General features: G+C 41.1%; 1 protein-coding gene across 1 annotated transcript; it reads right to left on the bottom strand.

Annotated features, from left to right (window-relative positions):
• Positions 1-1018: 1018 nt before the first annotated feature.
• LOC148895294 (insulin-like growth factor-binding protein 3) lies at positions 1019-26704 on the bottom strand. The gene is made up of 4 exons (XM_089000870.1): positions 25985-26704; positions 21958-22208; positions 19578-19697; positions 1019-5003 (listed from the first exon to the last, which is right to left on the bottom strand). Exons 1-4 carry the CDS (start codon positions 26352-26354, stop codon positions 4884-4886), a joined length of 861 nt encoding a protein of 286 aa, XP_088856996.1. The 5' UTR covers positions 26355-26704; the 3' UTR covers positions 1019-4883.

Below are 26704 nucleotides of genomic sequence, written 5' to 3'. Positions count from 1 at the left end.
CCTGGCACCAGTAGATTTATTTTTATTCTTTTACAAATTCTACCCTTGCGTTATCCTTTTATTGACACATTCTGAGACTGAGGGAGGGCTGATTTTTGGAAAAACGGGTGGATTTGTGGAAAAACGCTGAGGAAACAAAAAAGTAGTTGACAAAATTTCCGGGTTGAGTGAAGGTCTTGCTAGCTATCTGTTAGCTAGCTTTCTATCTGATTTACTTCCGGGTTGAGTGAAGGCCTAAATATCTATCTGTTAGCTATCTATTAGCTAGCTAGCTTTCTACCTGAGTTACTTCCGGGTTGAGTGAAGGCCTAGCTAGCCATCTGTGACCTAGCTATTAGCTAGCTAGGTTTTTATCATAGTTACTTCCGGGTTGAGTGAATGCTGGCGCGTGTGGCTGCCGCTGCTCACCCACAGAAAAACTTTATCCTGTGACTGTAAAGTGACCTTGAGAGTTTTGAAAGGTAAATGAAATGTATTATTATTATAAAATGACAAACGCAGGCTTTCAGATGTATTCATTTTATTTAAAAAAAGATAATTAAATACAAATGATATTTCAAAGCGGAACGGTTCTATTCTCAGATAGGCACAAAAGGAAAATAAACGAGCGATGTGCGGCTGTTTGAGTGTTAGCGGCTAATGCTAGTTCAAACCATCAGTTTTGGCTATTTTCTTCTGTGATGCAGAGCTCTGCGCATCCCACTAACACCGTGAGCTAAGTTGTCTGTGGCCTTACATGCTAAACTAGCTAGCTAGCCTTTTGATATCTGTTTGCTATCTAGCTACCTCGCCGGCTATTTAGCTAGCTACTGTATCTATTAGCTATATAGTTATTTTGCTGGCTGGCTAGCTATCTAGCTACTAGCTATCTATTGGATAGCTAGCTAGCTTTCTATCTATTTGAGTGACTTCCGAGTTGAGTGACCACTAGCGCGTGTGGCTGCCGCACCTCACTCACAAACTCATGCTGTGACTGTAGATCTTGAGAGTTTTGAAAGTCGCTTATAAATGAAATGTATGATGATTATTCTTATTAACTATCTATTAGCTAGCTTGCTTTCTATCTATTTGAGTTACTTCCGAATTGAGTGAACACTGGCGCGTGTAGCGGCCGCTGCTCACCCACAAAAAAACTGTATTCTGTGACTGTAAAGTGACCTTGAGAGTTTTGAAAGGCGCTTAGAAATGAAATGTATGATTATTATTATTATTATTATTATTATTATTATTATTATTATTATTATTATTATTATTATTATTATAATATAAACAAATGCTTGCGGGAAAAAAATGAGGAAAGATGAAGGTTGAAAACGTGAACCGAGAGATCCGTAACATGGCCAGCAAGCGAATAAAAAGGTCCAAAATAGTAAACAGGTGAATTTTCAGGAGTGCGAACTCGGCTTTGAGACGATATGGCGGCACGGGCAAAAGGGGGCGGCGACTTTTCGGAGGAGGAAGTCCCGCCCCATTTTTAAAAGGCAGTCAAGTTAACGAAACAAAATGGGCGATAACAAATACGACTCCGAGTAGTGATTCAGTTCCCCGAAACACAACTAGCGTATGTTTGTTGTGCAATTGATGAGTTTCTCGATGCGACCATTCGACGAAAAGCCCACTTTGGATCAGCTTATGATTCTTTTTTCAAGTCATTTTTGAAAGAACTGTACACAGAGTGGCCAGGAAATAATATCTACTGCATATACAGTATTCCCCCACTTTCCGCGTGAAGTGAACTGCGAAGTAGCGGGGGGGATCACTGCGTATATATAAAAAAAGAAGAAAAACAACAACACAGTCCCAAATACAGTGATACCTTGGCTTACGAATTTAATTGTTTCTCAGACAGAGTGTGTATGGCGAAAAGTGTGCATCCCAAAAATTATTTTCCCATAGGAAACCATTAAAATGAGAATAATCCGTTCCCAGGTCCCCATAAAACATGATTTTTTTTAACTAAATAAGCCATAAAACTACACAGAATATACCTTATTTTATGTATAATAAATGTGCTATTGTATTGGAATGAAATAAATACACTGTACTGTATAATAAAGTCATTTTATTTACCTTCGTGATGGTTGTTGATGGCTTGATGGAATGGAGTGGCCGCTTTCATCGGGCATTAAACACTTAATGAGGAACATAGCCTTCTTATTTCACCATCTTGAGGAATGATCCCTTGTAGGTGCTTTCTCTGCCATAATTTTGCCTTGTTCCTCATCAATTGTGTTCTGTTTAGCTGGGTTGATAGCTTTTTGCATCAAGTGTACAGATGGCTTGTGCCGGTTATTTGTGGTGCCTGATTGATGGGAAGTTTAACCTTTCAGTCTACACTCTGCCTTTGAACTATCAAAGTTGAAACGAGTCCAAATTTCATTGTTTTCTATCCATTTTCTCACTCTCTCACTGTGGTCTGCCTGTCTCTTTAATGTTTAAACCACCTCCCCTCACTGCTGCGTTCTTGACCAATCACGTGGCTTTAACCGAAGACTGGGGGCGGGGAAAAGAAGACAAAAATGAGTCGGCTGCCATTTTCTTGTGAGGGGAATGGGCTCCTTCGCTAACGACACATCACTCATTGTGGCAGCTCTGTGTGTATCCCGAAAAATAGTTTGTATGCCAAGGTAAAATTTTCATAAATTTAACGTTATTAAACCGAAAAGTTCGTAAGCCAAAGGGTTCGTAAACCGAGGTGTCACTGTATATAAAAAAAGGGAAAAAACAACACAGTCGCAAATATCGTCAAGTCTTTGAACGTACACTTGGCACCAACAGGCGTTAGCCGCCGTGGCGCCATTGAGCTAACACCCCCCCCCCCCCCCCCCCTCCACCGTGGACAAAAGCGTTGATCAAAGGTAAGAAACCCCGACAACAATCACGTTGAATTTTTTTTTTTTTCATTAATTTCGCCGTCGAGTTCCTGGTTCCCGGTTGAACTTCGACCCCCCCTCCCCCCGCCATTATTATTTACAGTATAGCATGTCGCACTGACATGACCCGGAAGCAAAAGTACGCAGATACAAATAGGCCCCCATTTTCTTTTCTTTTGCGCGGGTGCGGCTAAAGTGCTTTAAGTGCTTGTGCTTGTAGCATAGGGGGTCGTTGGCACCATTGAGGGAGGGGCAAACCGGGCCTAGGCACGTTTCACCAAGCCTCCACCAGGTTAAGAGAAGGGGACTGTCCTGGACGAGGTGAGGGCAACAAAATGGAGATCCAGTCAAATCTGGGTTTTCAGACCATAATCCGTTCCAGAAAGTTGAACGAAAACCGAAATAGCATTGCCAATTATAATCAATGTTTTCAACCATAAAGAAATCTGTTCAAAAACCGAAACGACATTTCCCATTCTAATCAATGTTTTTGACCATAATCAGTTCCAAAAACCTGTTCGAAAACCGAAACATTTCCCATTACAATCAATGTTTTTGACCATAATCCATTCCAAAAACGTGTTCTAAAACCAAAACACCATTTCCCATTATAATCAAAGTTTTTGACCATAATCCGTTCCAGAAACCTGTTCGAAAACCGAAACAGCATTCCCCATTATAATCAATGTTTTCGACCATAATCCGCTAAAGAAACCTGTTCAAAAACCAATATGACATTTCCCATTATAATTAATGTTTTCGACCATAATCCGTTCCAGAAACCAGTTCGAAAACCAAAACAGCATTTTCCATTATAATCAATGTTTTCGACCATAATCTGTCCCAGAAACCTGTTCACAAACCGAAATATTTCCCATTTTAATCGATGTTTTTGACCATAATCCGTTCCAGAAAGCTGTTCGAAAACCGAAACAGCATTGCCCATTATAATCAATGTTTTCGACCATAATCCGTTAAAGAAACCTGTTCAAATACCGAAACGACATTTCCCATTATAATCAATGTTTTCGAACATAATACTTTAAAGAAACCGGTTCGAAAACCGAAATGACATTTCCCATTATAATAAATGTTTTCGACCATAATCCGTTAAAGAAACCCATTCAAAACCCGAAACGACATTTCCCATTATAATCAATGTTTTCCACCATAATCCGTTCCAGAAATCTGTTTGAAAACCGAAACAACATTTCCCATTATAATCAATGTTTTCGATCATAATCCGTTCAAGCAACCTGTTGGAAAACCGAAATGACAATTTCCACTATGATCAATGTTTTCGATCATAATCCTTCCTAACGTTTTGGATCAAAGATAGAACAGGTCAAATGATGACCGTGTCCAAATCTGAAAGAAGTCGATTTCTTTTCCAAATCTTCTCCATTTTTTGGGGGGGGGTGGGCAGGGTTCCTTTTTTTGATGGCCGCTAATGATGGTTGCGCAGGACACATTTGATACGCCAAAAATGGGTTTTCCGTCGGATGTAAGGCATGCAGAGGTCAGGACCCTGAGACTGTTTTTTTGTGGGTTTGGTTGAAGGTTCCGGGACCTGGACTTGGGGTCTCTATGCTTGGTGGGGGTATTTACTGTACACAAACACTTTTTTTTTTTTTTGGGGGGGGGGGGGGGGGGGGGGGGGAGACGGGAACAAGCATGTTGCGCAATCATAATGCAAGGCGAGCGCTGGCAGAGGCACGGTGGCACTTTTGCAGACACACGGCGCATATGTATGGGGGGTCGGGGATTCATCGTCATAAAGAAGGTCTTTTCAAAGTGAGTGGGAAATTCCCTCATTTCGCTAGCAAAATAGTGCAGATGACCGATTTCTTGCCATTTTTTTAAGCTTGATTAGGTACCCGTAGCGCCGAACAGGCGGTGGTGATGGACGGGCGTCCGCGTAGGTTGCTCCGCCCCCTTCTCATCCCCCCCTCTTCTTTGGCGTTCCTGCCTTAGGGCTTCCCATCCGGTCCAGTGGCGCGACCCCATCCCTCATTGACTTTGGCGTTGGTGACACTGTTTGTCGTCTCCGCCGTCGTAGCCGGGAAGGGGTTGTCCGTACTTGTCCACGCACCAGCAGTAGCCCCGCCTCCTGCCTTTGGATGGACGGCACTGAAAAGAAAAGTGGAAAAATGTTCAATGTCCTCCATGAGGTTTGATTCTGATGGCACCTTTAGAAGAAGATGGTGGTGCTTGTTGACAGGGAACTAGTAATAATAATAATAATAATAATAATAAATGTAAATTTCTTCACTGCGAGAATAATAAAGGTAAATCCAACAATAATAATAATAATAATAATAATAATAATAATAATAATAATAATAATAATAATAATAAATGTATCCACTACGAGACTAATAAAGTTAAATCCAATCAAATCAATAATAATAATAATAATAATAATAATAATAATAATAAATGTAAATTTCTCCACTGCGAGACTAATAAACGTAAATCCAATAATAATAATAATAATAATAATAATAATAATAATAATAATAAATGTAAATTTCTCCACTGCGAGACTAATAAACGTAAATCCAATAATAATAATAATAATAATAATAATAATAATAATAATAATAATAATAATAAATGTAAATTTCTCCACTGCGAGACTAATAAACGTAAATCCAATAATAATAATAATAATAATAATAATAATAATAATAATAAATGTATCCACTACGAGACTAATAAAGTTAAATCCAATCCAATCAATAATAATAATAATAATAATAATAATAATAATAATAATAATAATAATAATAAATGTATCCACTACGAGACTAATAAAGTTAAATCCAATCGAATCAATAATAATAATAATAATAATAATAATAATAATAAATGTGAATTTCTCCACTGCGAGACTAATAAACGTTAATCCAATAATAATAATAATAATAATAATAATAATAATAATAAATGTAAATTTCTCCACTGCGAGACTAATAAACGTAAATCCAATAATAATAATAATAATAATAATAATAATAATAATAATAAATGTATCCACTACGAGACTAATAAAGTTAAATCCAATCCAATCAATAATAATAACAATAATAATAATAATAATAATAATAATAATAATAATAATAATAATAATAAATGTATCCACTACGAGACTAATAAAGTTAAATCCAATCGAATCAATAATAATAATAATAATAATAATAATAATAATAATAAATGTGAATTTCTCCACTGCGAGACTAATAAACGTTAATCCAATAATAATAATAATAATAATAATAATAATAATTATAATAATAAATGTAAATTTCTCCACTGCGAGACTAATAAACGTAAATCCAATAATAATAATAATAATAATAATAATAATAATAATAATAATAATAATAATAATAATAATAATAATAATAAATGTATCCACTACGAGACTAATAAAGTTAAATCCAATCCAATATTAATATTAATATTATTATATTAATAATAATAATAATAATAATAATAACAATAATAATAATAATAATAATAATAATAATAATGAATGTAAATTTCTCCACTGCGAGTGGACCGAAAAGCCGTCAATTTTTTTCAAAACCTTCTGATTTATTTATCTAGCTATCCAGCTATCTAGCTAGCTATCTCGCTATGGCTAACTAGTTTTCGTCAGAAGAACACCAAACCACACGGCCGATCAGCTGCAGTACTACCTTTTTGAGTGCACTCAGTGCAGATGTGGTTTGTTATGGAGTGGAAACTCCCAAAGCGACCATCACAAAGGTAAATAAAACGACTTGATTATACAGTACATTTTATTTCTTTAATTACAATCCAATCGTGCATTTATTATACATAAAATAAGGTCTATTTTGTGTAGGCTCAGAAAATTAGAAAGTGGAAAAATTTTATGGCGACCTGGGAATGGATTATTCTCATTTTTAATGGTTTCCTATGGGAAATTAATGTTTGGAAGACACACTTTTCACCTTGCACACACTTACTGGGAAGCAGTTAAATTCGTAAGCTGAGGTATTGTATTTTGGGCAGCTACCCTCCTTTCAAGCTCATATAACTCCAGACTCATATAACTTAGGAATTAAACATTTTTTTTCTGATGTAAGAAAAGAGTCTAAGGCAGGGGTGTCAAAGTCATTTTTTGCCGCGGGCCACATTGTAGTTATGGTTTCCTCTCGAGGGCCGTTATGAATTTGGGGAACCCATTAGAATGTTTAAATCCCTTCAAATATTACATATAGAGCACACAGCAAATTAATGAATAACTCGTTTTCAAATCTGAAGTAAAAAATAATGACTTTTATTGTGGTTGACATCCAAAAATATGAAATTTTGGCTCAGATTTTAGCAATCATCATGGAATTTAACAAGTTTGATTTGCTTTCGTGGGCCGAAAAAAAATGATGTGGTGGCCCGGATTTGGCCCGCGGGCCTTGACTTTGACACCTGTGGTCTAAGGTGTCTAACGCTGTCTTGAATGTTTATGTAGTCTTTAAATTCAATATTTTTTGGGACCAGGAATTTGAGTGACAATGACAAAAACCCTGGCACTGGAATGGAGACATTTTCCCATTTTTTGTCTAGCAGGGAATGAATTAACATTGAACGGTTTCCAAATCGGCCTTTGACCAGCACGCGCAACATCACACCCCTCCCTTTTTTTTCTATTTTTGAAATTGAGGCCTCGGAATGAGTAAAAAAAACAGGCAAAGGTAAACACGGTGCTACTAAAATATTTGCCAAGGCCAGTCGGAGGCTTGAAAAAGCAGTGTTGCTATTCTGGGAGTCTGGCTGACACTCAAAATCATCTGGAAATGATTATGGCCGGCCTGAGAGTGCACCAGGGCTTGTGCACGCCCGCTTTCCTAAAAACACGTCAACAAACATGTTGTTGCCAGAAAAAAAAACACAAACAAAAACAACACGTATGCACAATTCCTTTCGGGGGACGTTACGAATTTGGGGAAGCCATTGGAATGTTTCATCCCGTTTCCACATATTACATCTATAGCGCACAACAAATGAATGAATAACTAGTTTTCAAATATGACTTCAAAAATACTTAGAGTGATACCTCAGCTTACGAACTTAATTAGTTCCCAGAAAGTGTGTGTAAGGCCAAATGTTACTTTTCCAAACATTTATTTCCCATAAGAAACCATTAAAATGAGAATAATCCGTTCCCGGGTCCCCATAAAACATAATTTTCAACTAAATATGCCTAAAAACTACACAAAATATACCTTATTGTATGTATAATAAATGTGCTATTGTATTGTAACGAAAGAAATAAACCGTAAAGTAAAAACATGCTTTCTCGGCGATAATACCCTCACACACACTGTCCCTTGCTAGCTACTTTTCGTTAATCCAAATCAATAGAAGTTTTTCAAACTCTTCTATTGCGAAATAAGCGAAATAACCTGCGAAATAAGCCTTAGAATTACACAAAATATACCTTATTTTATGTATAATAAATGTGCTATTTTATTGTAATTAAAAAAATAAACTGCACTATATAATAAAGTGGTTTTATTTACCTTTGTGATGGAAGTAGCTCCCTCGCTAGCTTGCTAGCTCCCTCGCTAGCTTGCTCGCCTGCTATCTAGATAAAGATCGAGCTATCTCACTTGATTGCTTGTCCGCTTGCTCCTTCGCTAGCTTGCTAGCTCCCTCGCTCGATTGGTCGCTAGCTCGCCTGCTACTTGCTCGATTGCTCGCTAGCTCACTTGCTAGCACGCTAGCTCACTTGCTAGCTCGATCTCTTGCTCGCTAGCTCGCTTGCTAGCTCGATAGATGAGCATGGAAAAAATAAAAATAAAACACTAGCGCGCGCACACACGCCTCGGCACTCATTTAAAAGGGCCCACGGGGACCCAGTTTTTTGTAGAGTGTCAACTTTATGAGCTCCACATGATGCCGGCGAAGAATTACACAATGATTTGGGCCTGGCTTTTCTCCAGATGGCTCAAAATCCTCTTGGCCAATTTCCGTTCGCCGTTGGTGACAGCTGGAAGCCCCCCGCCACCTGTTGATTTCACTCTTCCAGCTGGGAAACATACAAGCGATAATTCAGGGGTCCAAAAAGCAAATTCGTATCGAGAAATACGACCAAGTGGTGACCTCTGTTTGGAACGAGTCAACCGTCGGCATCCGGGGTTCGGTTCTAGCGTACCCTCGACCCGTGTAGACATGCTCAAAAAAATCATTGGCACGGCCTAGCAACTCTGGAGGACTTGCACACCTGCAAGAACCAAGACAACGGCACGGAAAAATCCGACTGGACCCTCCACACCCTGCCCACCACCTTTTCCAGCAACTCCCCAGGTGCTACCAAATCCAGCAGACGTTTCATCAGCTTCTTCCCCCGTCGTTATGAACTCTCAAAACAGTCACCCAAATAGAACTGTATAGTCATATAGTGCCTCGTAGCATTTTTTTTTGATGATGATACTAGTGAAGCGTGTTCTACCGGAAACAAATTCCTTGTGTGTTCTACATACTTGGCCAATAAGGTGGATTGGCACCGCCCTCGCCACTCTCGAGGACTTGCACACCTGCAAGAACCAAGACAACGGCACGGAAAAATCGGACTGGACCCTCCGCACCCTGCCCACCACCTTTTCCAGAGACTCCCTTCAGGCAGGCGCTACCAAATCCAGCAGACGTTTCAACAGCTTCTTCCCCCGTCGCTATGAACTCTCAAAACAGTCACCCAAATAGAACTGTATAGTCATATAGTGCCTCGTAGCATTTTTTTTGATGATGATACTAGTGAAGCGTGTTCCACCGGAAACAAATTCCTTGTGTGTTCTACATACTTGGCCAATAAGGTGGATTGGCACCGCCCTCGCCACTCTCGAGGACTTGCACACCTGCAAGAACCAAGACAACGGCACGGAAAAATCGGACTGGACCCTCCGCACCCTGCCCACCACCTTTTCCAGAGACTCCCTTCAGGCAGGCGCTACCAAATCCAGCAGACGTTTCAACAGCTTCTTCCCCCGTCGCTATGAACTCTCAAAACAGTCACCCAAATAGAACTGTATAGTCATATAGTGCCTCGTAGCATTTTTTTTTTGATGATGATACTAGTGAAGCGTGTTCTACCGGAAACAAATTCCTTGTGTGTTCTACATACTTGGCCAATAAGGTGGATTGGCACCGCCCTCGCCACTCTCGAGGACTTGCACACCTGCAAGAACCAAGACAACGGCACGGAAAAATCGGACTGGACCCTCCACACCCTGCCCACCACCTTTTCCAGCAACTCCCCTCAGGCCAGGTGCTACCAAATCCAGCAGACGTTTCAACAGCTTCTTCCCCCGTCGCTATGAACTCAGTAAACAGTCACCCAAATAGAACTGTATAGTGCCTCATAGCATTTTTTTGATGATGATACTAGTGCAGCGTGTTCTACCGGAGACAAATTCCTTGTGTGTTCTACATACTTGGCCAATAAAGATGATTCTGATATGCCTTTACATATAAAGCGCACCAGTATATAAGCAGTGTCTGAAATAACATCTGCCCGGACGCCCGGGGCGTGCAACTTTTACGTTGGACGTACAACTTACAAAACGTCTCCGCCCGGGGGGCTGACAACTTCTTCTTCTTAAAAAAAATAACATTCAAATAAAACTTTATTCAATAAAGCAAACGCTACAAGCAAACTGCTACAAGCCACATGACCTCCTTTTTCTAAGCACCCTTCGAAACTACACTTTACAGTCACGGGATAATGTACGTTTACCGTTTGTAGCGTCATAAATTTTGTTAGCTTCTTTTGAATCTTTCTTCTGGGGCTGAAGTTCTGTGCATTACTTTGGAAAATGACACGCAAATGCACGACCTTATAATGCTCGGGAAAGTCCGAAGCACGAAGCAGGCTTCTGATTGGCTGCCGTGACGAGTATGCAAAGTTGTGAAAAATGGGGCAGGCAACTTTATGGCCGGGCAGGCAACTTTTCAGAGTTGTCTGCCCTGGTGCCCGCTAACTTTTTGTTATGAGTTTCAGGCATAGGGTCAACTTCAAGGCTTTTGGTGCGCCGCATTATACACCGGAAAATACAATACAGTATGCAGAAAGTGTACTACTAGTGTAAAACTAGTGTCACATTAGCCACCCCCGCTTGGGTCAAACAAGGAAGGAAAAGCCAGATGGGCGGAACCCCCCCCCCCCCCCCCCCCCGGATGAGCCCAATCATGCAACGAACCGACCAGGGTCTCAAAAGACGGTGCAAATCTACAGTGATACCTCAGTTTACGAACGCTTTAGCTCACCAACGTTTCGCCTTACGAACATTTAATTCGCGAGAATATAACCTTGGCATACGAACAACTTTTCGGCGGACAAACTAAACCACACGGCGCCACAGTGGCTGGCGGACTAGTTTTTATCACCCCCTTTCTTTGAGTGCAGAGGTGGTTTGTTATTGAGTGGAGTACTTTTGCTATTATGGGACCGAAAAAGACCCCACCACAGGCTAGTGTTAAGCCTAGGAAGACATTAAAGAAAATGACGGTCGAGGAGAAGAAGGAAATCATCAAAAAACACCAACAAGGTGTGCGTTTGTGTGACTTAGCGTCCCTGTACCAGTATGCTAAATCGACCGTTGCTACGTGTGGCTAAGGGTGTTTCTATGTTGTCTAAGCAACGGTCATAGGCAATAGAAGAGGTTGAAAAACTTCTGTTGATTTGGATTAACGAAAAGCAGCTAGCAGGGGACTGTGAGTGAGGGTATTATCGCCGAGAAAGCACGGCAACTTCACTCGGATATCATCATTTTGTTGATTTTGCTATCTATTCAGGATCTAACTAGCTAGCTGGCTACCTAGCTATATAGCTATTTGCTATCTATTCACTATCTAACTAGCTAGCTAGTTATCTATGTCTAAAAAACGCAGACACTCATTCAAACTTAAGTAGCTATTAGCTAGCTCACTAGCTATTTGAGTCAGGAAACATCAGCTGTATAGCTATCTATTAGCTATCTAGCTAGCTTTTCGATCTATTTGAGTTATACCGGGTTGAGTGAAAGCTGACGCATGTGGTGGCCGTTGTTCACCCGCAGAAAAACAGAGCCTCTGACTGTAAAGTGACCTTGAGAGTTTTGAAAGTCGCTTAGAAACTAAATGTATTTTTATTCTTATTCTTATTCTTATTCTTATTCTTATTCTTATTCTTATTCTTATTCTTATTCTTATTCTTATTCTTATTCTTATTCTTATTCTTATTCTTATTCTTATTCTTATTCACAAAAAGCAGCTAGCAACGGACCGTGTGAGTGAGGGTATTATCGCCCAGAAAGCACGGCAACTTCACTCAGATATCAAGAGGCAACTACATCGACAATCACAAAGGTAAATAAAACCACTTTATTATAGAGTACAGTTTATTTCTTTAATTATAAGAGCACATTTAATATACATAAAATAAGGTATATTATGTGTAATTTTAAGACTTATTTTATAGAAAACTATGTTTTATGGGGACCTGGGAACGGATTATTCTCATTTTAATGGTTTCTTATGCGAAATAAAGGTTTGGAAGACACACTTCGCCTTACGCACACTTTCTGGGAACCAATTAAGTTCGTAAGACAAAGTATCACTGTATCATGTGTAGTTTTAAGGCTTATTTCGGAGAAAATTTTGTTTTATGTGGACCTGAGAACGGATTATTCTCATTTTAACGGCTTCTTATGGGAAATAAATGTTTGGCAGACTAACTTTTCGCCTTACATACACTTTCTGGGAACCAATTAAGTTTGTAAGCTGAGGTATCACTGTATAGCGGACAAAAACCGTCCAAGCATGTGGAAGTCCTTCCGGAAACTGTCATGAATGGGTCAGGCCAGGCTATGCATGGCCTCCGCTGGGATACTGAAGCAATTCATTTGACGGCGGCTAAAAATAGTTTGTTCTTTAGCCAAAGGTGGACTCGCTCACGCAGCGCAGCGCAGACGTCTCCTGAGGCGTTCGAATTACCGGCGGCCCGCATGCGCTACACACACACACATTGACACTTCATTCAAACTCCTATTTAAAACTGCAAAGGGAGCACGTCCGAGGTGGCACTTTTTCCACCTGTGCGGCTCCGGCGGTGCGAACACCCTGAAGAAGGGATAATAATAATAATAATAATAATAATAATAATAATAATAATAATAATAATAATAATAATAATAATAATATATTCAATTCATAAGCTCCTTTCAAAACTCTCAAGGACACTTTACAGTCTCAGGATAAGAACGTTTTTCTGCGGGTGAGCAGCGGCAGTCAGGCACGCTGACTTTTAACTCAGAATTCCGACTTTTTAACTAAAAATTCCGACTTTTAACTCAGAATTTTGAATTTTAACTCAGAACTCAGTATTCCGACTTTTTAACTCCGAATTCCGACTTTTTAACTGAGAATGCTGACTTTTTAACTCACAATTTTGACTTTTAACTAAGAATTCTGACTTTTAACGCAGAATTCTGATGTTTAACTCACAATTTTGACTTTTAACTCAGAATTCCGATTTTTTAACTCAGAATTCCGACTTATAACTCAGAATTCCGACTTATAACTCAGAATTCCGACTTTTTAACTCCGAATTCCGACTTTTTAACTGAGAATTCTGACTTTTTAACTCACAATTTTGACTTTTAACTAAGAATTCTGACTTTTAACGCAGAATTCTGATGTTTAACTCAGAATTCCGATTTTTAAACTCAGAATTCCGACTTATAACTCAGAAGTTTGACTTTTAACTCAGAATTCTGACTTATATCAGAATTCCGAATTTTTAACTCAGAATTCTGACTTTTAACTCAGAATTTTGATTTTAACTCAGAATTCCAACTTTTTAACTCTGAATTCTGACTTTTTAACTGAGAATTCTAACTTTTTAACTCAGAATTTTGATTTATAACAAAGAATTCTGACTTTTAACTAAGAATTTTGACTTTTAACGCAGAATTTCGACTTTTAACTCAGAATTTTGACTTTTAACTCAGAATTCTGACTTTCATCTCAGAATTCCGACTTTTTAACTCAGAAGTCTGACTTTTTAACTCAGAATACCGATTTTTTTAAACTCGGAATTCCGATTTTTTAACTCTGAATTCTGACTTTTAACGCAGAATTCTGACTTTTAACTCATGTAAATAAGATTGCTTCACACGCTAGCGTCGATGCGCTACGTTTAGCCCTCACGATGGCTCCAAAGACAGTTTGGGATTGTGATTTGGGGGCGTGGGTGGTGGGGGGGTGGGTCAAGGTGAATTTTGGCAAAGGTGAGAGGCTCGATCATACGGTAGGGGCTAAGAGTGGAGCCACTTATGCTCCACATTGAAAGGAGCCAGGTGAGGTGGCTCGGGCATCAGATGAGGATGACTCCTGGACGCCTCCCTGGTGACGTGGGATACCCTGGAGAACGAGGATACCCTGGAGAGACTATGTCACCCAGGTAGCCTGGGATCCGCCATGAAGAGCGGGAAGAAGTGGCTCGGGAAGTGGAAAAAAATGTAATTGTATTTTGAAGATTTTCAAGTTTGAGTCAGTCTTGGTGTCAGATTGGTCAGTTTTATTTTTCTATGACTCCGCACACCCCCTTCGCCACCCCTCCCTCAGCCGTGCAATCTCCTTTTCACCGATATCGTCACCCCTAGACGCTTCACACGGTCTCCTTTTCAGCCCGTTTCCGGTTATCAGCAGCAGCGCACCGTGAAGACGCATTCCCTCGGATTGGACTTTACAGCAGCGCACACCCCGACGCTTCTCGAAATAAGCAAACGGGGAAGGGGGAGGCGGTTGGGGGGGGGGGGGTGAGATAAGGCTTGGAGCACCACCCCGCTTGCACAGATCGACACATTCCCGCTGGATATTTGTCGACAGACTCCAGTTAAAGAACAAGGAAGACTTTTGTTTTGCAACCGCCAATGAAACGACGCTTTTGGCAAAGGACAAACGGGGGAAAGAGAGCCTGTTGCGATTCTGTTACGGCTTGTTTTGATGGCTGAACCACGCCGCTCTCCAAATCGTGACTCATTCCCTTTTCAGGCCGGGATGGTTTTTCAAAGAAATACTCCTTTGCTCTCTCTCAAAACAAAAACAAAAACAAAAAAAAACAACAACAACAACAACCCCAAAGAAAAAACAATAACATCCTTGACTTAAGTATGCAAATATGAGCGAGAAAACATACTAAAATGTGTATAAAAAACAAAAACAATACAGTGATACCTGGGTTTACGAACTCCTTGGCGTACGAACGTTAAATTTAGGACAAATTTACCTTGGCATACAAACTATTTTTCGGGATACACACGGAGCGCCACAATGAGTGATGTGTCATTCTCGAACGAGCCCGTTCTCCGAACAAGAAAATGGCAGCCGACTTATATCCCCGCCCCCAGTCTTCAGTTAAAGCCACGCGATTGGTCAAGAATGCAGCGGTGAGGGGAGGGGAGACAGGCAGAAGACACAGCGAGAGAGAGTGAGAAAATGGATAGAAAACAGTGAAATTTGGACTCGTTTCAACTTTGATAGTTCAAAGGCAGAGTGCAGACTGCAAGGTTAAACTTCCCATCAATCAGGCTCCACAAAGAACCCGCACGAGCCATCTGTACACTTGATGCAAAAAGCTATCAACCCAGCTAAACAGAACACAATTGATGAGGAACAAGGTAAAATTATAGCAGGGAAAGCACCTACAAGGGATCATTCCTCAAAATGGTGAAAGAAGAAGGATACGTTCCTCATCAAGGGTTTAATGCTGATGAAACCATGAAGCCACTCCATTCCATCAAGCCACTAACGACCATCACAAAAGTACATAAAACGACTTTATTATATAGTACAGTTTATTTCTTTCATTACAATACCATAGCACCATACCATTATACATAAAATAAGGTATATTTTGTGTAGTTTTAAGGCTTAGAAAAATAGAAAGTATAGAAAATTGGGTTTTATGGGGACCTTTGAACGGATTATTCTCATTTTAATGGTTTCCTATGGGAAATTATTTTTTGGGATACAGTTTTCAAACTTTTCCTTACACACTCTGTCTGGGAACCGAATCCGTTCCAGAAAGCTGTACTAATAATAATAATAATAATAATAATAATAATAATAATTATTATTATTATTATTATTATTATTATTATTATTATTATTATTATTATTATTATTATAATTATAACATTTAATTTCTGAGGGGCTTTCAAAATTCTCAAGGTCAGTTTACAGTCACAGGATGTTTTTCTATAGGTGAGCAGCGGCAGCCACATGCGCCAGCATTCACTCAATCCAGAAGTAACTCGGATAGAAAGCTAGCTAGCTAATAGATAGCCAACAGATAGCTAGCTAGGCCTTCATTCAACCCGGATGTAACTCAGATAGAAGGATAGCTAGCTAATAGACAGCTAATGGATAGCTAAGTAATTCAGATAGAAAGATAGCTAGCTAATAGATAGCTAACAGATAGCTAATTAGGCCTTCACTCAACCCGCAAGTAACTCAGATAGAAAGTAAATCGGATGAAAAGCTAGCTACCTAATAGATAGCTAACAGATAGCTAATTATGCCTTCACGCAACCCGCAAGTAACTCAGATAGAAAGTAACTCAGATAGAAAGCTAGCTAGCTAATAGATAGCTAACAGATAGCAAGCTAGTGCTTCACTCATCCCGGAAGTAACTCAGATAGAAAGTAACTCGGATAGAAAGCTAGCTAGCTAATAAATAGCTAACAGATAGCTAGTTAATACTTCACTCAGCCCGGAAGTAACTCAGATAGAAAGTAACTCGGATAGAAAGCTAGCTAGCTAATAGATAGCTAACGGATAGCTAGTTAATCCTTCACTCAACCCGGAAGTAACTCAGATAGAAAGTAACTTGGATAGAAAGCTAGCTAGCTAATAGATAGCTAACAAATAGCAAGCTAGTGCTTCACTCAACTAACTCAGATAGAAAGCTAGCAAGCTAATAGGCAGCTAATAGACAGCCAAGTAACTCGGATAGAAAGCTAGCTAGCTAATAGATACTGAACAGATAGCTAGCTAGGCCTTCACTCAACCCGCAAGTATCTCAGATAGAAAACCGGCTAGCTAATAGACACCTAAAAGATAGCTAACAGCTAGTTAGCTAATTTAAAACAGATTCTTTACTTACAGACAGTGTATTGTAGGTGTTCAAATACCTGACATGTTTCGGCGTATACTTCCGCCCTCGTCAGGTATTTGAACACCGACAATACACTGTCTGTAAGTAAAGAATCTGTTTTAAATTAGATATCAAGTAGACAGGATGAACTTAATACAACGAGCTAGCTAGCTAGCTAGATCGCTAATTCATAATGGCCCCAGTGAGTAAACCCTAACTACAATGTGGCCCACCCACGACAAAAAATGTAGGCTGGCACTGATAAAGCGACCAGGGGTGGGAAGGGGGGGGGCGACATAAATGTTGCTATTTGCGTCTGAAAAAGGGCCCGACACCCCCCCGCCCCCCAAACACGTCCTAGCCGCCTCGCAAACGGCTTGACTTTGGGTGGCCCTGGCCAAAAGACCGCAGACGAGAAAATCTCAACCGCCATTTGTTCTCCAGCTGACCGAGAGAACGCCGCGCCACCGACAAGCCAAAGGACCGCCATCAAACACGCGCCATGCGAACATTCCCCGGCCGGCCGCAGCCACCGTGCCACACACGCGCTGCCCCAACCGCATTCTTACAACCCTACTCCCCACGTTCACCCACAACACACACCTGACCGACTTTGTTTCCTGTCAGCCGTGAGTCAGGCGGCTTCACTGGCTGCGGTCATACGTGCTTGTGGTCGTTCGGATAATGTCGTGTTGATGTGGTTGTCAAGGTAACCGGAGCAGCAAAAAAAATATAAAAATAATAAGAAGAATAATACATTTCATTTCTAAGCGCCTTTAAAAACTCTCAAGGTCGCTTTACAGTCACACGATAAGTTTTTCTGTGGGTGAGCAGCGGCAGCCACACGTACCAGCGTCCACTCAACCCGAAAATAACTCGACGAGAAAGATAGCCAGCTAATAGATAGCTAACAGCTAGGCCTTCACTCAACTCGAAAGTAACTTAGATAGAAAGCTAGCTAAGAGACAGCTAATACATAGCTAAGTAGCTTGGATCGAAAGCTAGCCAGCTAATAGATTGCTGACAGATAGCTAGCAAGGCCTTCACTCAACCTGGAAGTAATTCAGATTGAAAGCTAGCTAGCTAATTGACAGCTAATTTATAGCTAAGTAACTCGGATAGAAAGCTAGCTGGCTAACAGATAGCTAATAGATAGCAAAGTAAATGGGATAGAAAGCTAGCCAGCTAATAGATAGCTAAAAGATAGCTAGCTACGCCTTCACTCAACCCGGAAGTAACTTAGATAGAAGGCTAGCTAAGAGACAGCTAATAGATAGCTAAGTAACTTGGATAGAAAGATAGCTAGCTAATATATTGCTAACAGATAGCTAGCTAGGCCTTCACTCAACCCGGAAGCAACTCAAATTTCAAGTAACTCGGATAGAAAGCTAGCTGGCTAACAGATAGCTAATAGATAGCAAAGTAAATGGGATAGAAAGCTAGCCAGTTAAGAGATAGCTAAGAGATAGCTAGCTACGCCTTCACTCAACCCGGAAGTAATTCAGATAGAAAGCTAGCTAGCTAATAGATAGCTAAGTTACTTGGATAGAAAGCTAGCTGGCTAATAGATAGCAAACAGATAGCAAGCTCGGCCTTCACTCAACCCGGAAGTAACTCAGATAGAAAGCTAGTTAGCTAATAGATAGCTAAGTAACTCAGATAAAAAGCTAGTCAGCTAATAGATAGCGAACAGATAGCTAGCTATGCCTTCACTCAACCCGGAAGTAACTCAGATAGAAAGCTAGCTAGCTAATAGATAGCTAAGTAACTCGGATAGAAAGCTAGCTAGCTAATAGATAGCGAACAGATAGCTAGCTAGGCCTTCACTCAACCCGGAAGTAACTCAGATTTCAAGTAACTTGGATAGAAAGCTAGCTAGGTAATAGATAGTTAATAGATAGCTAAGAGATAGCTAGCTACGCCTTCACTCAACCCGGAAGTAACTCAGATAGAAAGCTAGCTAGCTAATAGATAGCTAAGTTACTTGGATAGAAAGCTAGCTGGCTAATAGATAGCAAACAGATAGCAAGCTAGGCCTTCACTCAACCCGGAAGTAACTCAGATAGAAAGCTAGCTAGCTAATAGACGGCTAATAGATAGCTAAGTAACTCAGATAAAAAGCTAGCCAGCTAATAGATAGCAAACAGATAGCTAGCTATGCCTTCACTCAACCCGGAAGTAACTTAGATAGAAAGCTAGACAGCTAATAGACAACTAATATATAATAGTGAAATAACTCGGATAGAAAGCTAGCCAGCTAATAGATAGCGAACAGATAGCTAGCTAGGCCTTCACTCAACCTGGTAGTAACTCAGATAGAAAGCTAGCTAGCTAATAGACAGCTAACAGATAGCTAGCTAGGCCTTCAAAATGAGGGTGGGGCGGCAAGGTTGAGCGTGTGTGGTGGGTGAGATGAATGAGTGGATTCCATAGAAGTGTTCAGGCATGCGGTGGGTCTGTTTGGATGTCTGCAAGTGTGTGAGCAAGTGGTTAGGGGGGTGGGATGTGGTTCGGGGGGGTGAGGGGGAGTTGTTACTCACCTGTCTTTTCTTATAGAAGCCTCTTCTGTCACAGTTGGGTATGCGGAAGCCTCTCGGGTTGAGCACATTGCTGATTTTCAGACTATTCAGGATGCTTTCCATCTCCCGGCGACACGGGCCCTGCGCACACGCCACAAACGTGTTGACATGTCATGCTGCACGCGTGTTGAAAACCGGCACTGATGGAGGTGCGTTTTTTGGGCATTTTTCAAATCATCTTTGGTTACATTTTGGATGATTCTTTTGGTGAAATTCTCATTTGGAATAAATATCACGAGATGTTGTTCTGAGTGTTTCCTTGTCATATAACATGTCGTGAAATACCGTATTTTCAGGTGTATAAGGCGCACCCCCAACGAATGGTGTCTTTTCAAACTTTATCCATATATAAGGCACACCTTTAATGAATGACAAAGGGGTTTCCAAGTATAATATATAAATACCGTATTTTCGGGTGTATAAGGCGCACCACCAATGAATGGTATATTTTCAAACATTTTCCGTATATAAGGCGCACCTTCAATGAGTGAAAAAGGTTTCCCAAATAAAATATGTAAATAGCGTATTTTCCAGTGTATAAGGCGCACCGGAGAATAAGACGCACCACCAATGAATGGTGTATATTAAAACTGTTTCCATATATAAGGTGCACCTTCAATGAGTGGAAAAAGTTTTCCAAATAAAATATATAAATACCATATTTTCCAGTGTATAAGGAGCACCGGAGTACCGGGTGCACCCCCAACGATTGGTGTCCTTTAAAACAATTTCCATATATAAGACGCACCTTCAATGAATGAAAAAATGTTTTCCAAACATAATATATAAATACGGTATTTTTCCAGTATATAAGGCGTACCTCCAATAAATGGTGTATTTTTAAACTGTTTCCATATAAAAGGCGCACCTTCAATGAATGAAAAAAGGTTTTCCAAATATAATATATAAATACTATATTTTCCAGTGTATAAGTAGCACCTGAGAATAAGGCGCACCCCCAACAAATGGTGTATTTTAAAACTTTGTCCATATATAAGTTGCATCTGACATGAATGAAAAAAGGTTTTCCAAATATACGATATAAATACGGTATTTTCCACTTTATAATGTGCATGGGAGTATAAGGCGCACCCCCAATGAATGGGGTATTTTCAAACATTATCCATATATAAGGCGCATCTTCAATGAATGAAAAAAGGGTTTCCAAATATAATATATAAATACCATATTTTCCAGTGTATAAGAAGCATTGGAGTACGTATAAGGCGCACCACCAATGAATGTTGTCTTTTCAAACTTTGTCCATATATAAGTCACACCTGACATGACTTAAAAAAAGTTTTCCAAATATACTATATAAATATGGTATTTTCTACTGAATAAGGCGCACCGGAGTATAGGGCGCACCCCCGATTTATGTTGTCTTTTCAAATTTTGTCCATATCTAAGTCGCACCTGACATGAATGAAAAACAGGTTTTCCAAATGTACTATATAAATACAGTATTTTCCATTGCATAAGTCACACCAGAGTATAAGGCGCACCCCCAACGAATGGGGTATTTTCAAATATATAAGGCGCACCTTCAATGATTGAAAAGGGTTTTCCAATTATAATAGAGAAATACCATATTTTCCAGTGTATATGGCACACCGGAGTATAGGGCGCACCCCCAATGAATGTTGTCTTTTCAAACTTTTTCCATATACTGTATAAGGCGCACCATCAATGAATGAAAAAAGGTTTTCCAAATATATAAAAGTGGTATTTTCAAGTGTATAAGGCGCATGGGACTATAAGGCACACCCCTATAAAATGGTGGGTGTCAAAGTCAAGGCCCGGGGGGCAAATCTGGGCTGCCACATCATTTTATTCGGTCCGCGAAAGCAAATCAAACATGTGAAATTCATTACAATACAATAGCACATTTATTATACATACAATAATGTATGTTGTGTGTAGTTTTAAGGCTTATTTAGTTGAAAAGTATATTTTATGGAAACCCGGGAACGGATTATTCCCATTTTAATGGTTTCCTATGGGAAAATGTTTTTTGAGATACACACTTTTCGCCTTACACACTCTGTCTGGGAACCAATTAAGTTTGTAAGTTGAGGTCTCACTGTATTATGTATTATGGTGCGTTCAGTGTCTCATAAAGGCTCGGACAGTTTGAGCGATATTCACAAAAAAAGTTTGACACCTTCTTTGAACGGTCCCTCGGTTCGATACTTGCCGATCCAAAGTAAACAAGTCGTATTTTGCTATTACAATTCCCATCACCATTGTATAAAATGAAAGTGTTTTAAATCTCGGAGCACCATTTTGTAATCTCAAGAAGACAATAAGATGAAAAGCGGCCATCTTGGCTTTGACTTACATACTCAGACTCCCTTTTGTTCTCCAGGGAGAAGTTGTGCAAGTCGGCGTCGGCTCCTTCGGCCACGGTGGCCAACTTGTAGCTGTGAGTCTTCCTGTTCTGATCTTTCCTTATCAGCTTGTTGTGTAACGGAGGCCTGGCGTCCATCACGCCTCCGCCCTGCCCACCTTTGACGGTGGACAAAGGCGGTAACGCGCTGATTGGGGCGGTTTTGTTAGCGAGGCCTTCCTCCACGACGTTTCGCTCGCGCTCTGCGTCAGGATGGGAACAAAAAGGGGGGGGGGGGGGGTCACAAATGGATTTCAGGAAATTGGAATCGGACGAAAACTCAAGAGCGTGAGACGCATTGTCTGAAATAACGTCCGCCCGGGAAGTGCAAATTTTACGTCGGGCGTACAACTTACAAAAACGTCTTCGCCTGGGTGGCCGACAACTTCTTCAAGGAAAAAAAAAGAACAATTTTTTTTCAAATCAAACGTTTGCTTTATTTAATAAAGATTTAAATAATTATTTAAAAAAGATTTCGAAATTAAAATAAATTACAGTGATACCTCGGTTTACAAACCCCTTGGCTTACGAACGTTTCGGTTTACAAACTATTTTTCGGGATGCACATGGAGCTGCCACAATGAGTGATGTGTCGTTCGCGAACGAGCCCGTTCTCCTAAAAGAAAATGGCTGCCGACATTTTTTTTGTCCTCTATTCCCCGCCCCCAGTCTTCGGTTAAAGCCACGTGATTGGTCAAGAACGCAGCAGTGAGGGGAGGTGGTTTACACAATAAAGAGACAGGCAGATGACACAGAGAGAGTGACAAAATGGATAGAAAACAGTGAAATTTGGACTCATTTCAACTCTGATAGTTCAAAGGCAGAGTGTAGACTGCAAGGTTAAACTTCCCATCAATCAAGCTCCACAAATAAGCCGCACAAGCCATCTGTACACTTGATGCAAAAAGCTATCAACCCAGCTAAACAGAACACAATTGATGAGGAACTAGGTACAATTATGGCAGAGAAAGCACCTACAAGGGATCATTCCTCAAGCTGGTGAAAGAAGAAGTCTACGTTCCTCATCAAGTGTTTAATGCTGATGAAAGCGGTCACTCCATTCCATCAAGCCATCAACGACCATCACAAAGGTCAATAAAACTACTTTATTATACAGTACAGTTTATTTCTTTAATTATAATACCATAGCACATTTATTATACAAACAGTAAGGTATATTTTGTGTAGTTTTAAGGCTTAGAAAATTAGAAAGTAGAAAATTTTGTTATATGGATTATTCTCATTTTAATGGTTTCCTATGGGAAATTATTTTTTGGGATACACACTTTTCGCCTTACACACTCTGTCTGGGAAACAATTAAGTTCGAAAGCCAAGGTATCACTCTACTTTGCAACAATGTTTTTTTTTTCTTCGATTAGTCGTCTTATTGTGTTTCAAGTTGTGAAAAATGGGGCAGGAAACTTTATGGCCGGGCAGGCAACTTTTCAGTGTTGTCTGCCCTGGCGTTCGCTAACTTTTTGTCATGAGTTTCAGACACTGGAGACGGATGGTTGCATGTGACAATTTGTACTGATTGCTTCTCAGAAGTGAAACGGACGGAAATCGTCATGACATGCTAGCGACACTGCTAACAATTTGGTGACCGAAGGTCGACGATTTGGAGGGATTTGGTTGTGGTACAGGCACATCGATTTTGAGGTCCGAGTAGCTGGTTTGGATTGAATTAGTTGTCACCTGTTGTGGTTCAAAATGACTTCACATATAAGGCTTTTGGGTGCGCCTTATACATCGGAAAATACGGTAGACAAAGACACAGTTCAACCGGGGTTTTCGAATGTGTCAGTTCCGATTTTCAACCAAATTATTATTATATTATTTTTTATGCCTTTATTTACAACTGAAAATGGGTTCTTGACTAAACTGAGCGCACTTGAATGCACCACTCGACTCCCCTGCACTTCCTCTACGTTACTTACCAATTAAGTTCGTAAGCCAAGGTATCACTGTATTAGTGAGCTAGCTAACTTTCTACCTATTTGAGTTATTCAACTATCTATGTGTTATCTATTAGCTATCTATCTATTAGTTATCTATTAGCTAGCTAGCTAACTTTCTACCTATTTGAGTTATTCAACTATCTAGCTAACTATCTGAGTTATCTATTAGCTAGCTAGCTAACTTAACATCTATATGCGTTACTTCCGGGTTGAGTGAACGCTGGCGCATGTGGCTGCCGCTTCTCACCCACAGAAAAATGTATCCAGTGACTGTAAAGTGACCTTTATTATTATTATTATTATTATTATTATTATTATTATTATTATTACTTCCTTGTTTTGCGTCACATTGTGACTGACACGTTAGTCTTGTTGGATAAAGTTTTTTTTGGCAGTTTTGGACCAAACTGGTTATCCAACAGGTTTCTGCAATGGATCATTCCTCATGGGGGCCATTATCAATTAGCTATCTAGCTAGCTATCTGTTAGGTGTCTATTAGCTAGCTAGCTTTCTATCTGAGTTAATTCCGGTTTGAGTGAAGGCCTAGCTAGCTATTTGTTAGCTATCTATTAGCTAGCTAGCTTTCTATCCGAGTAACTTAGCTATCTAATAGCTAGCTAGCTTTCTATCAGAGTTACTTTCTATCTGTTTGTGAAGGCCTAGTTGCTATCTCTTAGCTAGCTATTAGCTGCCGCGTGTGGCTGCCGCTACTCGCCCACAGAAAAGCGTATCCTTTTACTGGAAAGTGACCTTGAGAGTTTTTAAAGGCGCTTAGAAATTAAATGTATTATTATAATGTCTGTTTTTGGTGCTATTTGTTTTCTCGCCCAAAAAAAACAAACAGCTGCAAATGACGACACATCTCGCACAGAGTAGAGAGACCAAGCTGGGGGCAAATCGAAGCCCATTTAGGGAGGGGGGGGGGGTCGTGAAGTGTTGTCGAGCAAGTGTGAAAACACACTTTAGCGGCTGCGTGCACGGGATGTGTTGCTGCGACAATTTGGCTAGCGGGTGTCAGCCAAAAAGAAGCGAAAAAGGTACACAGAGATTTTGGCTTGGTGACGTCTGCGCCGCTTCAACACACACAAGTGTGTGTATTCACACATCCGTGGCGTGTGTGACATCTCGCCACCGTCTTCGTTCACAGCAACTATCACGAGAAGTCAAACCGTGCCAAGAGACGAGTGATGTGTCGTTCGCGAACGAGCCGTGACTTGGAGACGCATCTCTGAATGAACGGAGAGCCGGTTACGAACAAGGAGCCGGAAATGGGAGCCTTTATTCCCCGCCCCCAGTCTTTGGTTAAAGCCGCACGTGATTGGTCGATATCCGTGGTAGAAGAGGGCGGGGAAAATGAAGGAAACACGCAGCAGTTAGAAGGGGGGGGTAGGGTAGACAGGTGGACAAATGTTATCACATTATGCTGTTATTATTCAATTATTATCAATTTTACTAGTTGGCATGATGGCATTATTAATATGAAAAGCAAATTAGTGTATTTTTTTTTCCACGAGGAATTCGTTTATCACATAATTTTACATTATTTTTGGTTGCTAATTAATGTAAGCAACAACAACAACAAAACTGAAAAAACTGAGGAGCTGTTTGGGAGCCATAAGAGCCGGATCATTTTACTAAGCCGAGCCAAAGGAACCGGATCTCTGAAAATTGCCGGTATTCCCATCACTACAATAGACGAAGTGGGGGAGGGGGGTTAGCGAGGTGACTTTTTTTAGCCGCGGCTCAAATTTGGAAGACGGTCAAAATGCCCAAAAAGATTCGCTATCGTGCACTTCGAAACTCGAAATTCCTTCGTCGCCCTTTCGCGTCACTCGGCCGCAAAGTCGGAGCCCGATTTTTTTTCAATGGTCAACATTTGACGAGGGGGGCGGGGGTCAACACGGCGACCGCAAGTTGGCGAAGGGGGCTCGAAATTCGTCGAACCCCCCCCCCCCCCCCCCAAACCAGGAAATGACAGTCAAGGTGCAAATCAAACAACCCCGCGATGACGACGCCTACCTGCTTTTGGCGGCGGAAGCGGGACGTCGAGCGCTTGGGTCGGCGCGGCGGGGCTGGCGCACACCCCCCGTCCCTCCAGGAGAGCTTGCAGGGGTCGCCTCTCCCCGACGCGTTGTCGGCAGGTCAAGCCCGAGCCGCAGCGCGCCGTGTACACCCCGCAGGCTCGACCTGGTCCCAGGGCGCAGGTGACGCAGCAGCCGCAGCCGGGCTCCCTGAGCCGCTCGGCGCAGTCCTTGGGAAGGGGCTTACACTGGAGCAGCGCCGCGGCGTCGCACGGCTCGCAGCGGACCAGCGGACCCGCGGCGCCCGAGCCGACTCGCGCCGAAGAGGCCAACGCGGCCGCCAGACAAAAGGCGCGGAGGGCGGCCATGGGAGGGCGATGGCGGTAGTCACGGGTGGTCGCGGTCGGGCTCGGCTCTCGGTGACGCAGCCGGTTGGCGGCCCTTCTCCATCTGTACTTTCCTCCACGCGGACTGCTCGTTTTATACGGCGGCGCCAAAGGCCAAGAAGTCACTCCCCCCTCCTCCCTTTCTCCCCCACCACCCCCCTATGAAGAATGTAAAAAAACGGAGAGTCCGGACCTAACGGACCGCCACATCCGCGAAGACGACCGCGATTCCTCGCATCCTCTCAACCGTCAGGGGGGAGGGGGACACCTCGCTTGAAAATCGTTCCTGTTCACATGTAACCAAACAATTCTTACCTCGAATCATCACGCCC

Source organism: Hippocampus bargibanti, linkage group LG07, assembly GCF_051943395.1.
Source record: "Hippocampus bargibanti isolate YZ-2025 linkage group LG07, ASM5194339v1, whole genome shotgun sequence".
Lineage (NCBI taxonomy): Eukaryota > Metazoa > Chordata > Actinopteri > Syngnathiformes > Syngnathidae > Hippocampus > Hippocampus bargibanti.
The sequence above is the reverse complement of the archived record's forward strand: the minus strand, read 5'-3'. Positions and strand labels throughout refer to the sequence as shown.